Genomic DNA, 17,789 nt, shown 5'->3' with positions numbered 1-17,789 from the left:
GCATGAGATTTGGGAGAAATATAAAAATATTCAGCAGGGAAAACCCTCTTAATTGGGGAAGGACCCCAGAAAATAATTTAATGAAGAATGAACAGGCTCTGTATCTGTACAATGGAAGAGGATTATTGTTTTGCATTATTACAATTAAATTTTAATAGTTCTTTGAACATGAATTTTAATATCTACAAACTGTTTAGAAATCTTATTCTTTTAGGCAGTACGCAAGTATTACTAAAGATGGATGATGGATACTCTTGTTGACATTCTCTGTTCTCTGGGGTAATGACACCTTCATAGGCAAAACAGCAGCTACAATTTCCACAACCATTTGTACATTTTTATGGACCAAATTCAGCATGAGCCAGCTTGCTCAATAGCTATAGCATTGCATCTTCAGTCAGACTTGTGAATTTACTAATATGTCTGGATCATTACTCATTTTGCATTCTGGCTCAAACACATTCTCGGAAGCTTTCCCAGGATGATTCAGATTGCATTTGGGGCAGGTGCCAAAGCATTTGCAAGAAGCATTCCATGCAGTGTAACATGTGTTGGATTCCTCAGATTAATTCATAGGAGCTAATATACACACTCAGTACAATCATGTGGAAAAGCCCTTGATTTTCTATCCCAGCCCATGATTTGTGTGGCTTTCGAGCAGTGGAGTTCAAGAACAGAGCCATGTCCCAGACCATGGACTGTTAGTTCAGCTATAACACCAAGCTACAGTTTGTCCAAACAGTGATTCACAAAACAGCTTCAAAGGATGGCTTCAGATCCTGATCTGACAGCCACTTAACGACTGTGGTTTGTTGATTAGTACAGGGTCAGACAGTATGAAAAACATACTTTGGAAACCATGACCTAAAGGGCAAGCCTATGGGCTCCCAACAATGTCAAGCTCCTGAAACCCAAACTCCTGCTCCCTCACAGCCCGCATGGAAAGGTTAATACTGGCTGCCCTTCTGCTATTGCATCTGGACATTGGAAGGAGGGCAAGGGGGTTGCTGGAAGGTGGCTGTTGTGTTGATCAGAATCAGTGCAAGTCCACCACCCTGACCTCCTTCCCTCCATGTTACCAGCCCTACATCTGATGGCTGAAAGCAGCTGCCAGGATACAATGCAGGAAACGACTCACCATGGTGTCTTCAATGAACTATAAATGGACATTCTGTGATAACTCTATGGCCCTGATCTAAGGAAAATTAATTGTGCAAGTCCATTGGAATAAATAAGTCATGACTAATCTGCCCTGCTGATTAATTTGCCCTGCTGACTTAAGTTCCATTTAAGTGTGCCTTATTTTGTGCAGGGTTAATCATTTTACTGCAAAGCTGATACACAGAAGAGCAAATGTCATTTCTCAACATGCATGGGTGGGGGAATCATTCTAATTTCTCCAGTTATTAGTCCTGTTCTGAAGGAAGTCAAACCTTTTGATAGCTAGCATATCAATTATTGTGCAGAGTGCCAGCTATGTGGCAGTCTCAAGACTTTGGAAAAAGTCAATCCAATGTGTTTAGAGCAAGTGTGCAGAACCAAGTTCCATTTTGGATGAGCTCCCAGGGCTACATTCCAGCAATGGACAGGTCTGAAGGCGACCCACCAGCAGCAGCATATTTTAGCTTAAAGCTGTTTCTACCTGTAACCTTAGGGGCATTTCAATCATTTAGCTTAGTGGGGGAAAAGATGTGATGTCAGGCCAAACACTGGTTTGCTGGAGAACCCCAGCAGGCTGGTCTGAAACCCCTAGAGGGCAAAGCTGATACCCACAGCTGCAGTTCTGCACCCCAGTTTACGAACACATGGAAAAAGGCTTGTCAGACTGTGTTCCTAAATTGGTTTTGTCACAGGAGGTCCAGTTGTCTTCTGCAACATGCAGTGCTTTCCACCAGTGGACACAACTTTTCCATTGCACACACAGGCCCACAAAACAGAAGACGAGTCCTGCTTGAAAGAACATATCGGATGTTCCCCATAAAAAATGGTTCAGCATTATTCCTTCTAATGTTTATAGTTCAGTCTTATAACTTTGAAAAGAGATCCTGTAATTAATGCTTTGGTCCAACAATATTCTGATGTCTGCTGGGCAGAGATTACAAAGAATCACAAGAGCACTCCTTTGTTTTAATCAATATTAATGGTGCTAACATTTGACCTCTACGTTTTTGCAAGCCCCAAGTGATGCTCTTTCTTCCCCCACAAAACATCTTATAGCCAACTGCCTAGTGTGATATTGACAGAGTTATTTTTAGTCAACTTAAAAGAGCCAGAAAACTAAGGATGTATGGCTTTGTCATCTTGTGGCTTCCACAGAAAGGAGACGAATGCCTCTTAGAGAATAATTTAAATGTAAATCCATTTAAGGTTTATTATGACTATTTGAATGTGTGACTCTAAAGGACGCAGAATTTGGCTTTTTTCTATGCCACTGCTAAACCAGGCTTAGAGTGGTTTGAGACACATGCCCCTGATGTGTTTGCTTTTTGCTCCCCTGAGTATGGCTGAGTACATTAAATCCCATTTCTCCATTGCAGCCCCTTAGTATAACAGCCATATATTTATTATTCAGGTAACATTTTAAGAAGCTTCTTGACAATCTGGAATATGTCCAGAAGGTGGCAACTGGGATAGGTAGGAGCCTAGAAACCAAGTCCTATGAGGAGCAGTTGAAAATGCTGAGGTTATTTAGCCCGGAGAAGAGAAGATTCTTTTGAAGACAAAAGTTTTCAAAGCTGTCATGAAGATGGGGCAACGGTATTCTGTTACTCCAGAAGAGAGGACTAAAAAGGTTGATCTGGTTCATACATGCAATAACCCAGAGTACAGGAGGAGTATGATTGTCACCAACATGTGGGCAGCTTTTAAACTGGATTGTTACATTGTGAGACCCCAGCTATGCTAACAAGCCATAGTTTAGCCACAAGCAACCCAGAATTGACAAACCATGGATTCTCTTGTTTGTTGACAAACCATGGTTTATCTGTATGGCTGTTTCACACAAAACCTACAATTCAAAAATAACCCATGATTCAGTGACTACCCACACTCAGTCCATACTCTGGACTATCATGTTGTAAGAACCCAGCTAATAGGTTGAAAATCATGGAAGCTGAGTTCAGCTATTAGGAGAAAGACCATAAAGGTAGGAACTGTTTGACTGTAACAAAGTTCTTCAGGGGTGTTTAAGCAAAGGTAGAGCAGCTGTCAGTCAGGGATGGTATAATTCAGCATTCCCCAACCTAGTGTGCACCAGATGTATTGGACTACATCTCTCATGCTGACTGAGGAGCAGTGGGAGTTGTAGTCCAACACATCTAGAAAACACCAGCTTGGGGAAGGCTAATTGCACTGAACAGGAGGTTGGAATATGTGAACTCCAACTTTACAGTTCTATAAGGGAATGTTGATTAGGATACAGCTCCCCTGCTCTGTAATATCGTGTCTTTACTTTCTCCTTAAAAAAGCATCTCTATGCCTTAGGCAAATCAGATGGCCCTGAACTGTATTATTTATTTATTTATTTATTTAGAAAATTTCTATGCCGCCCCATTTGTCAAAGCCTCGGGGCGGCTCACAAATACCCATTTCCTAAATATTACCCGGAATGTAAAGGATATTATCCAGTTCACACACTCCGACACTGCAGTTTGTCCTCTAAGATATGTCCATAGCAAAGGCAAATACTTTTGCCTGGGATTCTGACAACAGAGGTAGTTGACTAGATCAGCTTTTATAATGGGTCATTCCTGGTTTGAAAAAGATTGATTTAGGATCTACATTTCACATTTGAGGTTCAAAAGCTCTCAATTTCAAGAATTTAAAAACCATAAATTGCAGCCAATTAATGAAGCTACACAAGCAGAAGTATAACATTCAGCAAAGAATACCAACAAAGTAAAGACCAGACTTCAGCTGAAAGAGTTTTTAGGGAAGCATTGAGATGTCCACAGAGAAGGGCATGTGTAGATCACATAAGGTAGAAAGTTCCAGAAAGCAGATGCCTCAGAAACATGAGCAAAGAGATGAAGTTCATGACTAAAAACAAACTGTCATCCCACCAAAGGTCTGAGAGGTGACTGAGGATTTATATCTCAAGGGACTGTGGGCAAGATCTGTCCCACCTGAAGGGTCAAAGGAACCCTCTGAATTTCCCCAGCTTTTGTTCATTTTCCCTTCATTCTGAGAGCTTGAGACATTTCTCCTAAGGTTTAGCTAATGGCAGCAGACACTATCCTATGCATGTTTAGACAGGGGGGCAAGTCTTACAATTGCCAGCACTTTCCAACCAACTTACTGAAATATGCAGAGGGGTTTTTTTTTAACAAAATTCTGGTCAATTAAATCATAGGTTTACTCTGGGATATTCAACCCTTAAGCAACCCAAGAGTGTCCAGGTTTGGATATCACACTAACAACCAAAGGACAGAGCCATTGTAAGTTGTTAACTGAAAGCAGGAGGCGTGTGCCAGAGGCAGCACTGTCACACACACTGTCATGCAGTCCTGCTAATTTATGGGTTAATTAACACATGGAGCGTTGCAATAAGATGAGGTCTACCTCAAACTATGTGACAAATGTCATGTCTAGTCAGGACCTGAGGCTACCGGAAGACAGATGTCACCTCCTGCATGTCAACCATATATTGAAAAGTCATGAGAAGCAGCTGGGTGGAATGATTTCAATGAAGGTCATGAATTTTAAATTGTTAATAAAAAGTCAATTTAGATCAGTTATTTGAATCCAGTTTCTGACTTTATGATTCATCCATTTCCTAAATAAGCATGTATATTAGCATAACATCTGTTTGAAACTAATTAAAGAATCCCCATATCAGCAGAATTCAAAACCTTTGGTCATGCAGAGATAGTATGTCTTCTGCAAAGCTATTTATAGTCTTTTTGTTTCAGTTTAAATTTTGAAATATATAAACCACCCTTCCTAATGGATCCCAGTTTGGTACAGATAAACTTACAGAAAGACAAATGCAATACACTGGTTTTCTCCAACAAGACACCTTCCAGATGTTTTTACTTAAATTCCCATCAGCCCCAGCCAGCTTGGCTCAAGATCCAAAATGCTGGGAAGTGCAGTTGGAGAGTACCCAGTTTGGGAAGGTTCAGGAGCCAAGATAAAATTGCAAGTTAAGATGCATATGAACTATTTGACTGGAAACAAAGCAAACAGCAAATCAATCCCAAACTTTTAAAATGCCAGGCCAAACAATGCTTTGACTTGGTGCTGCAAAGAAAGCAGGGACAGCACCAACCCTGTCTCCCATGGCATGGGGCATTTCAAAGACAAAAGCATGTACCTGCTGGAGGGGGCACTCCTTTAGTCTCCCAACATCACTTGGACAGCCACTAGATTCTTCGGCTTATTAGCTGCAAGATCCTGAAATCTCGGAGTCAGGGCTCCAAAGGCTGAACCCCCACCAGGCTACTTGCAGAATAAACTACAGCACCTGCCCCCTCCCATCCAGGAAAGCAAAAGGCCCTCACGGAGAGCAAGAAGGGAAGGAGGCAGTGCTCAAGGGCTTGCATCTATCCTTATTGCACCCCCAGCCTCTTTCCCTCTTCCTCTCCAGTGCTTTATCTAGACCAGCCTTCCCAGCCAAGGTTCCATGGAACTCTAGGGCAATGGAAAGGTTACAGTGCGTTCTATGAGAGATTGTGAAGTCTGTGTATAGATAAATGAATGTCATGTTCTCAGATTTACACATATAAACACACATATGAGTTATTTGATCATTTGAATGTTCTTAATAGCATAATAATAATCATTATGAACAAAAAATGGAAACAAGCGTGCCAAATGTAAAATAAATAGTACATTGCAGTCATTTTCTTTTTTATGATAACTTGAGTGTGGAATGACTGGAAGCAGGCATGAATGGGGGACTGGAATTTGGGGGTTGGCAAAGCCATCATGGAAGATTATAGCTTGTCTGCTCAATGGTATGGTAGTCATTATTTCAACCTTGTAAGAGGCTAGCTGAATGTCAAAGATTTGTTCAGAGGGGTTTTTGGGGGGTGGGGGAGGCAGCTTGTTATAAGTGCTACCCTTTGTCCGTAAATTTTCATGTTGTAAATAGCACTAATTAAGATCAAATTTCAACCTGGATCTATCTTTATAATAATTTTTATGCAGTGGCTTCCTGAGATATTAAAACTCTTTCAAGGATTTTTCCAAGGCAAAAAGGTTGGGAAAGGCTGTTCTAGACAGTCAAAACAGGTCAGGGCGGCAGCAGCAATGACTGCTGCAAGTCTGTATCTACTGTGGAAGCAATAGGATTGCACCATATGGATGCAATTTCAAAATTCCAGGTCCCCGTTTGGAGTCTCCAGTTTAGATACTATGAACGCATCATCATTGAATGCCTCTCCGCTCTTTAATACTCTAAAGGAAACCATGATATTTGTCTTTGCCTCTAGTTGACATACTGAGGCCCAGCCAGCAAAGAGGAGTAAGACATACAAAATACACCTCCCTTCCCTTCTTTCTGGCTTTGCACCCACAAAATATCCAACACCCTTTGTTTGGGGTACCTGTGTTCCAGTGGTCCTCCTCCTTGATGGAAGGCCTGTCTCTTCCTGCAGGAGAAGCTTCCCCAGCCAATCTGCTTCTTTCCTGCTTCCACACAAGATGTTAAGTCCAAGTTTGGATATATCTGCAGTCCTTCTGTCCCTTTGAGCTGGGTCCTTCCAGACTCCTTGCCAAAGGAAGCCAGGGCAAGATGCTACAAAACAGATCCCCTGCCTTGGCATGCAACCTTTCCATCTCTTCCTTGCAACCCTTTCTCTCTACCTCCTCTCCTCCTGCTACCTCCTAGAACTTAATACTCTGCTCTTGATGAGCCACAGCTGTTGCGGCTGAAGTTTCCTTCTCCCCCACCAGGACTAGCCTACCCTTATTGACTTGAGGCTGCTTCAGGCAGGCATCCGTTTCACCTTTACCCTCAGATTGAGCTGCTTGGGTGCCCACAGCCAGAGCAGGAGAATGACCTTATCTGGTGAGCCCTGGCAGCCTGCTACAGATACATATACAGATACTCAGCAAGATCACTCACTTGAAGATAAAGGCACAATCCTGTGCAAGTTGGGGACAATCACACAAGGCCCATGAAAAGGGACTTGCAGAGATATGCTCAGGGTTATAGGCCTTTTTTTCTGGATAAGCTTGCCTAGGGTTGCACCTGAAGGTAGCAGAATCTCCCAGTAACAAAGGCTGGTTCAGAATACTGCATATGTATGATCAGACCCACATCTCAGCTGGGGTGCGGGGGGGGGGGGGAGTCACTGAAAGAAGCCCCTGAACTGCTTCCTATTTTACAACCTGCCTCTTTCTCTGATCCAGCAATGGTAGTGGTGTGAGATGGGAGCCTTTGAGGCCATAGCCTTCTTGCTAACTGGCTCTGTGCCTGTGGAAATATAGGATGGATAGAAGGAAATATAGCGGATTCATGGACATGCACCCTCGAGGGAACAGAGGGTGTGTTCTGTGTTTCAGACCACACATGCCTCTTCCTTGGGGCATCCTTTGGCCAACTCTCTGGTTCTAGAGAAATGGCTTATCACTGCGTGTAGTTAAATGGCCCTGTGGGCTAGGCTAGGCTAGGCATGCCAAAACTCTTTGCTTCAAAAGAAGGGATCAAAATGAATGCCCCTAAAATACACTGGTGTTCTGCAGTGTACAGCCTAAGCCTATGCAGGCTGGTGTGTATCAGGGTTAAATCAGGGACATGCAGAAGGTAATACAAGATCTACTGGTAGATCTCTGGGTGATTAGTAGCAATCAGTCAAGGTTCCTGACTAGTAATTGTTCAACGATGGCAATATAAAAATGATTCTCCCCTACATCTAAGCTAGGCTGATGAGATGAAGAATGTTCATTTTAACTAGAAGTGTACCTTGGAGTAGAAAGTCTATGAGCTCAGTCAGTTCTGATACAGCAAACCAATTCCTATGCTGAGATTGTACCAAGACACATACTGTTCTGGGATTCTAAGTATATCTCTAGTTTACCTCACTGTAATTGGTTGATCCTGGGATTCTAGCAAGAAAACAAAGCAGATCTGGCAAGCTTGAAGTCCCTCAACTTCTACTTAAATATTCTTACTTCTGTATAAAACCAGACAATTAATTTTGATTATATTCACAACCAAATCAAGCTGTGATTTTCCAGCCCATGTTGAAATATTTTTTGCTCCCCATAAAATCAGGAATCCACAGCACTAGGAAAACAGTGCTCAGATTTCAAATCTATTTGTTTAGGATGATAACCTGTCCCATCCAAGGATTTTAGGAGAGGGTCAACCCTTGAAATAAAACTTAAGCCAAGCCCCTTCCCCTCAAAAGAAAAAAAAATACAGGAGTGGCCAGAATTGTTTTGCTGGACAATTATAGACATTTGCATCATCTGAGCAGGCTTTCAGAGGCTTTCAGAGGAATTTTGCCAGGACCAGAAAATTATGACTCTGTAGGTGCCAATGTTGCATTTTGGGGGGAAGCCAAAGCCACACTTACGTGTGTCTATGCAGGAGAAATGCCACCGACTTCAATGGCACTTACTCCTGTGTAAATGGGTAAAAGGTCTGCAGTCTTAGGCCCTAGGTCTATGCAGCACTGTGAAAGAATGCGTGATACTATCCTATTGGTAAAGTAACTAGAGCACACATCTGGTTCAGTCCCAGGTAGACCACTACCAAATACTGTTGTGTTACATCCAGACAGATGTGGTGACATGAACTATTGGTGAACATGTAGCTGTAACACCCTCTGACCCAAACCAGAATAGCCAGTGGTGAGGCATGATGAGAGTCCCAGTCCAACAACATCTGGAAGGCCATGCATTAATCTCTTGGGCAGCTGACAACGTGCCTAGGAGTTTGTTAGAAGAGCTGCAAGCAAAACTGAAAGAATAGCCCAGGCATCCTTAAAGGTATCTGTCTAGCACTGCATTGTGTAGGTCTCATGGATACAGTCAAGCAAGTGGGGAAATTTCAGTACTGAGCAGTTCCTGCTCTGACCCAGTGCAATGGCTGAGTTTCAATGCAGGAATATTGGCTCACAGGCTGTTGTCTTTCCAATGACTTTGCAGATGCAATTCTAGTGAGCAGATGCCCTCCACAGACACATTAGTTTTTCCCTGAAATATATCCTGCTGTTTTCAATGAGAAAACTCTCCCGGATGAATTGAAGAAACCCGGACTGATCCACTGCCTTTCCTTTTAGCATCTCTAGAGGGTAGTAACACCCCTCCTAGGAAGCACACATCTTTTCTATTATTTATTTGGTTTGTTTATTGAACCCCCTCATTAAAAAATGATTTTCTCTTCATGTTTTCCAAAGGTACGGTGAGTTGGAGAATTCACAAGGCTACAGGCAGCATGAAGCTCAGATATTTAGGATGGTATCCTATTCATTTCAAGACAGGTAAAATCCTACAAGTCTCAGCCTTTCCTAGCCAGGTTTTTTTCTGTCAAAACATGCATGTGATTGTATCCTTAGTGTTTAAAATAAGGAAGCTGCCTTATACTGGCTGTGTTTACACAACACAACAAGCAACCCTGCATGCTTGGCAAGGTTCACAATGTTTTACCATGATCTACCTTACAGATAATCAAGTGGTTTATTCTTTATCGTGCTTCCCATCCTCCCTGCTCAGTCCTCCCAATGAAATTCAGGCACAAGGTGCACGGCTCCCTGCCTGTGTCACCTGCCTTTTCCTCACTGGGGTACATGTAGAGGCTAGATGGCTAGAACAGCTCCTGCAATTGCCACTCTTTCCAGAGGACTCTCTGGTAGTTGCATGTCATGACTGTGAAAACCTTGATCCTGGGTAAAGAGACACCAAACTTTTGTTTCTTATCATGCTTTCTAAAGTCCAAACTTACCATGGTGAATACCACAACTGGGTTCAGACCACATAACAGACCACCAATGGTAAAGCTGTGGTGTCTTGTATTGTCCAAACCCAGCCACTGTGCCAGATCCTCAGTCCATCTAGCCCAGTACTGGCAATGCTGGCTTGCAGCAGCTCTCCAGAGTTTCAGGCAGGAGTTTTGCCACAGCAAGAAACTGGACACACTACTGCACATGAAGGCACCCATGTTACATCCATCTGTGCATGCATGCATGTATGCCTGTATGCTGCTCATTACCTGCCCCAGTAACCAGAAATTATTCTGTTTATTGGAGTTAGGAAAAAAGAATAATGGCTGGAGCATGGCGAGAATTGTAATTTTTCCTGTCTAAAGATGCAAAGGAATGTACCCTTCCATTATCTCAAACAGAAGAGAGTATTGCTTCGCTAGGCAGTACTGGAATGGATGGACACAGCACAAGGCATTCTATATCCATAAAGACAGGATGACAAAGTTATTTCAAACTGTATTTAAAGCTCAATATTTCAGCTTCCAGTCTCATTAGTAGCTACAATGTAATTACTGATGAGGGTGCAAGCCGAAATGTTTACGTCTACATATATTTTGAAATGACTCTGTCATTAGTTTGTCTTTCTTAGGGAGCAATCTTTGAGAGCAACTAGACAATGTTGGTGAAGGGGGTGGTATGGGAGACACTAGAATTCCATAACCAAGGCAAATGACTTCCCTGCAACCTTGAAGCAGAGGATCCATGCACTGACACCCCTTCCCACAGTGGCCATGGAAAGAATCATGCTGACTCACTGTCTAAGGTCAGGAAAGCAACATCATAAAAGGGATATTCTCAGGGGAAGAGGGAAGTAGCCTGCAGGGGCCAGAATACAATACATTGGCAGGTTTGCCTGATACAACAAGCCATGGTGTATTCTTGTGCAGGATGGTCTGTTGTGGCATCCGGACCCTGTCATGGTATTTCAGCATGGCACATTTGGGTTTTAGAAGCCACAAAAAGAAACAATGGTTTGCTCTATGGTTTCCACTCCTCGCCACCATTTATCTGATCATCTGTACCTGGCATCATGGTTTCTACAGTACTACCACAGAGTTCCCTAGAAAGACTGGCAACTGGTGCAGAAGTTGCTCCAGCCATCCAGTATGGGATTGGATTTCAAGCATGGTGGCTGAGCAGGAGGACTAAGTGAGGAGTGCAGAAATCATGCTAGTATAGAGACCATCTAATCATTAATTAGAAATGGTTAATAGCTTATCAGGCATGTTGGAGCAAAAAAATCCTGCACCCTGGAAGCCATGCGATGTTGCTTGTCATGATAGGTGAGCCCAGCCACCCTGTGCCCTCTGCAGCCTCCACCTTCCTGTTCTAAGATGCCCTAGCTAGACAGTCGAAAATGGCCATCTACAGAAAATGCAGAGTGGCAGGAATGGGAAGGCAAAACTTGCCCCCACTCCGACTTTGCGTTGAATGAATATTAGTTTCTAAATTTGGTGACTGTTGATCTTCTCTACAGAACTGAGCCCTTATATCCAGTATTTTAATTTAAGACAGGCTGTATTCATAGCAGACCAAGAGTGTCTTTGTTTCTTGGCTGTTGTGCAACTGTATACCTACCTGTGCATATAGACAGATAGATATGGATATGTATGTTGGATGAGTTTTAAGTGCATTTTATGCATCTGAATCCAGGCAAATCAAGGTACAGTGTAATTAAGCACCCTGATCCCACATGCATTCATTATGTTCAAGAAAGAAGTTCCGGTGATTTCAACAGGACACACTTTCAGAACATAAGAACTAATTGCAGACATGCTGATCAGGCCAAAGGCATACCCAGTCAAGTTTTAGGGTTAGGTTAGATGCTTATGGGAAGCCCAGCACAGGCATGAGTCCTACATGCAGCTAAGCTTCATACTTGGCCTCTATACATTTTTTGAAGATTAAAAAAAGAAAGAGATTCAGTCTAGATTTGGAGCACTATGTGCAGGTAATGGAAGGTTAAGCCTGCCCATCCTGTCACTTCCCACTCCTTAAAATCCCGTACCCATATGGGGACAAAGAAAAAGGGCAGAAGCTGCCTAACTGGCATCAGCTAACTGACATACGGCAGCATCCAGGCCCTGCTACTGAAGATAATATGTAGCCATCATGTTCAGTATCCATGCATAATTAGCCTCTTCCAAAGATGTGCAAATTGGTAGCCCTCATTTCTTCTTGTGGTAGCAAATCCCGCAGTTTAACTAAAAAGATTACTCTGTCCTGAATCTCTCCATGCTCAGCTCAGCAACATTAGATGGCCATAGGTCCTAGTACTGTGAGAGAGGGAAAATATATATACAACTTTAATCAACAATTCTGTACGCCTCTGACCCCAGATGATTTGTGAATCAGGTAAAAAGTACCAGTCACCCAACAGAGATCCCCTAGCTTGCATTCCTCCATTGTGAGAACTGCTCATTCATTTAATTCCTATGTTTTTGCTTCCTGTTGCATTCTTTAACCAATTACTAATCCATAAGAAAAGCTCTCCTCTTAAATGAGAGTGCTAAATTTCTTCTTCCTACTCAAGCAGCTCAAGGAGTACATTTTACGGTTCAGTTCAAGTCACTTTGCATGTCATGTTGCAAACAGATTGCACCCACAGGGGTGCAACACACAGTTTGAAAGTCAGTGAATGGAAGGGCTTTACATTTGGGGCAGGAAATGTCACCAATCTTCCTTTGCAATCTTAATGGTGAACTGAATTCACCATTCACTGAATAGCGCACCCCATTTTGTTAAAGTGGACTTCCCCTCAGTTCAGTGTACATGGGAATGTTGTAACCTGGTATAGCTGCACGAACTGCATCAAAGGCATGATGCAAAGAGCTAAGGTGCTGCTTGTATGTGCACGCACACAAAATTGGGCCATCCCTGTCTTGATGAGGCTGGTCATGTGTCTATAGGACTGTGAGGGTCAAACTAAACCTGACATTCAGCAAGTCTGGCCATGCTTTTCGGGAGCTATCCGTGGTGCTGATCTACAAAACGAGTTTACCACTATAATGCATACGCTCTATACAGCTCAAACCAAAAGCTGCAATGGATTAAGACCCCCACTGACGTAGGAGTCACCATTCTCCCCTGCATTAATTATATTTTGGCCCTTAACTTGTTTGCGGGGGGAAGGAAGGACTATGCAAAAAGCATGGAGGAGGGCTGATAAATAACTATTGGAAATACAGCAGGGGGCGGTTAAATCTCTCCCCTCCTGGCGCAGGTCTTGAGGAAATCCCTCCTCTGAAGGGAAAAGCCCCTCTTGCAAGTGCACTGGTCCGGCATTCCGGGCTGCATCGAGCCGGCGGGCTCGCGTCATCTCGCACACGCAGAGGTTCTGCAGCTAAAATCGCTGGGTCGGTTCCCAGCGAGCAATTCAGCCTCAGGCCCAGTCCTGAGCAAAATCCCCCCGAGAGCACTAAAAGTGAAACTGGAGCCCGATCGATTCGCAAGCATCGGCGGCGGCCTCCCACCACCTCTCCTCATGTCTTTCTTTTCCGCACGTAACGCAAAACGGGATCGTCTTCCTCCTCGCGCCCGGAGCTAATGCCCGGACGCGCACTCGCCGAACGCGGGCAGGAGGGGACAGGCGAGCGGCGCGATGGAGCCGCTAGAGCCCAGCACGGCTCCCAGGAAAGACGCGTCCCGCTTGCTCTTCCGAGCTGTGGGTGAGATGGCGAGGGAGAGAGTCCACCGCCGCCAGCCGCAACGGCGGCGCCGCGAAGGAGAGCGAGGAGGCGGCTCTGGGGACGGAGACGCGGAAGGGGACGCACGGGCTGGGGTGGCCTGCAGGCGGCTCGCTTGCCCGTCCCGTCCCCAGCCAGCGGCCTTACCCGTCGCTGAGTGGATCCTGGTCTTCCTCTGCAGAGGCATCTTCAGTGCCTTGTCGAGGCCGCGGGGGTTCGGCATGCTGCAGCCTCGCCGACAGCTCAGCGCGTGCAGCCGGAGGGACCGAGCCCATCGGTCGGCTAAGGGGCCGGCAGCAGCCCCGCCATCCGCCCGCCGGTCACGCACACGCGGTGGCTGCTGCGGTCACTGCGGCTGGCGCTCGGGCCTCCCGACTGCAGGAGCTCTGAGCCCACCCACCGTCCCGCCGGCTCTGACTTGGCCTCGGCTCTCGGCTGCGGAGCCCGGTGGCGCGTGCAGGGGGCGGGGGACTGGCGGGCTGGGGCGACAGAAGGACGGGGAAGGGGGTCTGAGCCGCAGACTGCTCGGGCCGCTAGTCCTGGTGGGGGTGTCGAGCGTCGGGAAAGGCGCTCTCCTGGAACAGGGGTGGGGGCGGGCCGCGGGATTTCCTGGGCACACGGCGCAGATAGTCCTTGCACCTTGGGTTGTAGCCAAAGAGCTGCAATCTCTTTAGCAAACCTGGCCAGATCTTGTGCACTCTCTTGCTGCCTTTGCCTCCTTTGGCCCCCGCTCAAGTCTGCCTAGGTCAGAATTTAAAAATAGCCTCCTAATGGCTAAGGCAGCTTTTTCCCAAGCTGTGGCCCCGATATGATGGACTACAACTCCCATCAGCCAGGGGTTAATGAGCATTGTAGTCTGACACCATGGGGGTGCAAAGGTTGCAGGGAGACTGTCCTAAGCATTTTCTTAGGGTGCAGCATTGGGGCCCAATGAGAAAGGAGGGCAGCCAGCTTCTTTTTGGGATTGCCATTGCCATTCCATGCAGAGAGGCTGCCCCTCTGTAGGATGGATTCATGCCTGTGGGGGGGACAGGTGTGATGGGATGACTGAGGCCAAAACCAGGCATGGGACAAATGCAGGAGTCTGTGCCTAGGAGGAATGTGGGGGCAGGTGTCCAAGGATCCACAGAGAAAAAGGATTTGCGGAGGGGGCAGTGGGTGTAGTGCTTGGGTAAATTCATGGGGCAGGTGCATGGGGTGCATGGGGCAGATGGGGAGGGTTCTTTCTGGTCCTTAGGTGGGAGGTTCCCCAGCCTGGCATTAGGGGGTTTTCCATGGAGAGGCATTGTAGAAAAGAGCCCATCTAACAGCTGAAAACCACTGGTACTTATAGACCAGCTGAACTGAGATCTTAGGGAGCTGATGATGAGGGGAGACAAATTGAAAGAGGGATTCCATGGTAGGTAAAATAGCATGGGACAAACACAAACCACCCTGGGGCAACTAGGAATGATGAGCAGGACCTTAAACTCATATTCTGCTTGCTGGTTTTCTGTGGGCAGAAGGTTGCCCTCCATGTGTGCAGGATGCTGGAGTAGATGGACCCCTGGCCTGATCCAGCAGGGCTCTTCTTATGTGTCAGTCAAAAGTATTGTGCATTCCAGGGGAAGGGTCATGGCTTGAACACCTGATCTGAAAACAGAAAGTCCCATGTCCGATCCCCAGCATCTCCAGGTGGGGCTAGAGAAATTCCTCTTGAAACCCTGGAGAGTTGCTGCTGCCCAGTTGACAATCCTGGGGTAAATGGCCCAATGCTCCATTCACAGAAACAGGAAACCACAGAATGGTAGAGCTGGAAGGGGCCACAGGGTCATCGGGTCCAACCCCTGCTCAGTGCAGAACTCCAAGTTAAACCATCCCTCTCAGATGGCTGTCCAGCTGCCTCTTGAATGCCTCTAGTGCCCACGACCTCCCTAGGTCATTGGTTACATTGCCATATTGGTTCCATTATCATATTGCTCTAACATCTGGAAAGCCTTTCCTGATGTTCAGCAGGAACCTAGTTTCCTGTAACTTGAGGCTATTATTTTATGTCCTGTACTCTGGAATGATGGAGAAAAGGTTCTGGCCTTCCTCTTTGCGACACCCTTTCAAGCACATGAAGAGTGCTATAGTCTTCTCTTCTCCAGATTAAACAAGCCCAGATCTCTCCTCACAGGGCTCTGTTTCCAGTCCCCAGATCATCTTCATTGTCCTCTCCTCAATTTTTTTTAATTTGTCTGCATCTTTCTTATACTGTAGTTTCCATCCTACTGATGCAGGACAAGGCACCTGGATGAGGCAGCAGAGAAGGAAGGGGGGCAATTGCGTCACTCTCCAGCCCCAGGCAAAGCCTGGAGAGTCCACCACCGCCTCTGCACCATGCCCTGGGAAGCACAGGCAGCCAATTTCCCTGATGCAGCATTTGAGCAGCAAGAAATGCAGTCAGTGGGACTGTTCAGAGCAGCTTTCAGGCCTCTGTTGCAAAAGAGCCCTGGAGCCCTGCAGCAATCTCCGCACGTGGCTGACACTGCACAATATCTTGGCCACGTCCATGATCTCATGAGAGGCTGAAGCCCCTGAGAAAGATATGCTCCCTGCTGCTGTGCAACCTTCCCTCCCTGCTCTTGCCAGCCCAACTTAGAAAGCCCAACACCTTTCTTGTGTTGTCATGCAGGACTTTCCAGACTGGGGCTGGCAGCTGGAGGAAGGGGACCCCACCATGGCAGTGGCAGGGCAGATGTTTGCATAACAGCGGTAGCGGCAAGAGAGCTCACGCTGGGCCAAGTGACTGATACAGTTTTTGGTAACTTAAGTGGAACTTACAGTTAAGCCAGCTAGGTTATCGATCACTAATTAATAAACACTTATTATTAAAGTTGGGAGAGCAGGAATGCAAGGGTTTTTTTCTTCTTTGCAATGTAGCAAGTGCTCTTGCTGATTTGCAACACTGAAAACTAAGGAGTGTTTATGTAATGATGCAAATTGGATTTGTTGCTTAACCAAATACCAGCCCAGATCCTGAGATTGTCTTCAGAGGCCCTCCTCTGGGTACCCCACAAAATGAGCTGGGACAGGTAGCTACTAAGGAAAAGACCTCTTCAATGGTGGCACCCTGGCTGTGGAATGTCCTCCCCATGCCTTGCATGGTGGTCTTTTTGGCACCAGGTGAAGGGCTTATTTCCCCAAGCATTTTAGTCTTTCAGTTTCTGCTGTTTTTCAATAAGTTACTCCTCTCACCCACCCTCATCCTATGCTCCAGATGATGTGTGATGTGGACCACCCTGACTTTTATTTAGGTGGTTATTTCCAGTCATCACTGGGGAGGGAGAAGGTGGAGGCTGAGACACTAACAGGAACGGGGGTCAGTCTTCAGCTCCAGGCTGCTCCTCTTCCTGTCCCCCAAGATGCCTGTTTGTTCCCCCTCTGGGGCCCAGTTCCAACCTTGGGGAAGGCAGATGGCATGGTGTATCAGCTCAGCTGAAGGAGCGGGGGCTCTGCCTTCAGAATCCCAACTCTGAAATTACAGGGTTTCCAAATAATTCTGTGCATGTGCCTGTGTGCCTGACAGTCAGGGTGGTGTAGTGGTTAAGAGTGTGGGATGGGGGCTCAGGCAATCTGGGTTCTAGTCCCCGCTCAGCCATGGAGCCAACTGGGTGACTTTGGGCCAGTCACAGACTCTCAGCCCAACCTACCGCACAGGGCTGTTGTTGTGGGGATAAGATGGAGGAGGAGAATGATGTAAGCTGCCTTGAGCCCTTTGTAGGAAAAAGGCAGGATATAAATAAATTAAAAAAAAAAATAGGATCATGCCCTTACTGTATCTCAACCCTATACACTGCTGCAGGTTTTCATTTTGGTTTTATACTGTAGTTTTAAACTTTTAACATTCTCCATTATGTTTTATGGTGACATATTTTATGATTTGAATTGCTGTGAACCAAAGAGAAAGGTTTGGCTATTGGCCAGTACAAAAATGTAGTAAATAAATAAACAGATTGTTGCAGAGATAGCAAAATAAAAAATGCATCATAAAGCTAAGCAGAGTGAAACCAATGCTTCCCACAAGAGTATTTAGATAACTATCACAGCAAATGAGTTATTTTACAACCCACCACATTTGTTTCCATGAGTCCTCTTCTCAAACTGCTCTGCCACCCACCACTGCAAATTTATTGACCCTCCAAGT

At 45.6% G+C, this 17,789-nt stretch overlaps 1 protein-coding gene across 1 annotated transcript in view; it reads right to left on the bottom strand.

Moving 5' to 3' along the window:
• Positions 1-13,896, bottom strand: part of ATP8A2 (ATPase phospholipid transporting 8A2) — a 433,576-nt gene extending 419,680 nt beyond the window's left edge. Inside the window, exon 1 of the mRNA XM_044441796.1 lies at positions 13,769-13,896. Coding sequence (XP_044297731.1) covers positions 13,769-13,896 — 128 coding nt within the window. The remainder of the gene's footprint in view (positions 1-13,768) is intronic.
• Positions 13,897-17,789: the final 3,893 nt, after the last annotated feature.

Source organism: Varanus komodoensis, unplaced genomic scaffold (assembly GCF_004798865.1).
Source record: "Varanus komodoensis strain SLA01 unplaced genomic scaffold, ASM479886v1 scaffold4, whole genome shotgun sequence".
NCBI lineage: Eukaryota > Metazoa > Chordata > Lepidosauria > Squamata > Varanidae > Varanus > Varanus komodoensis.
This window is presented reverse-complemented; position numbering and strand designations above follow the sequence as displayed.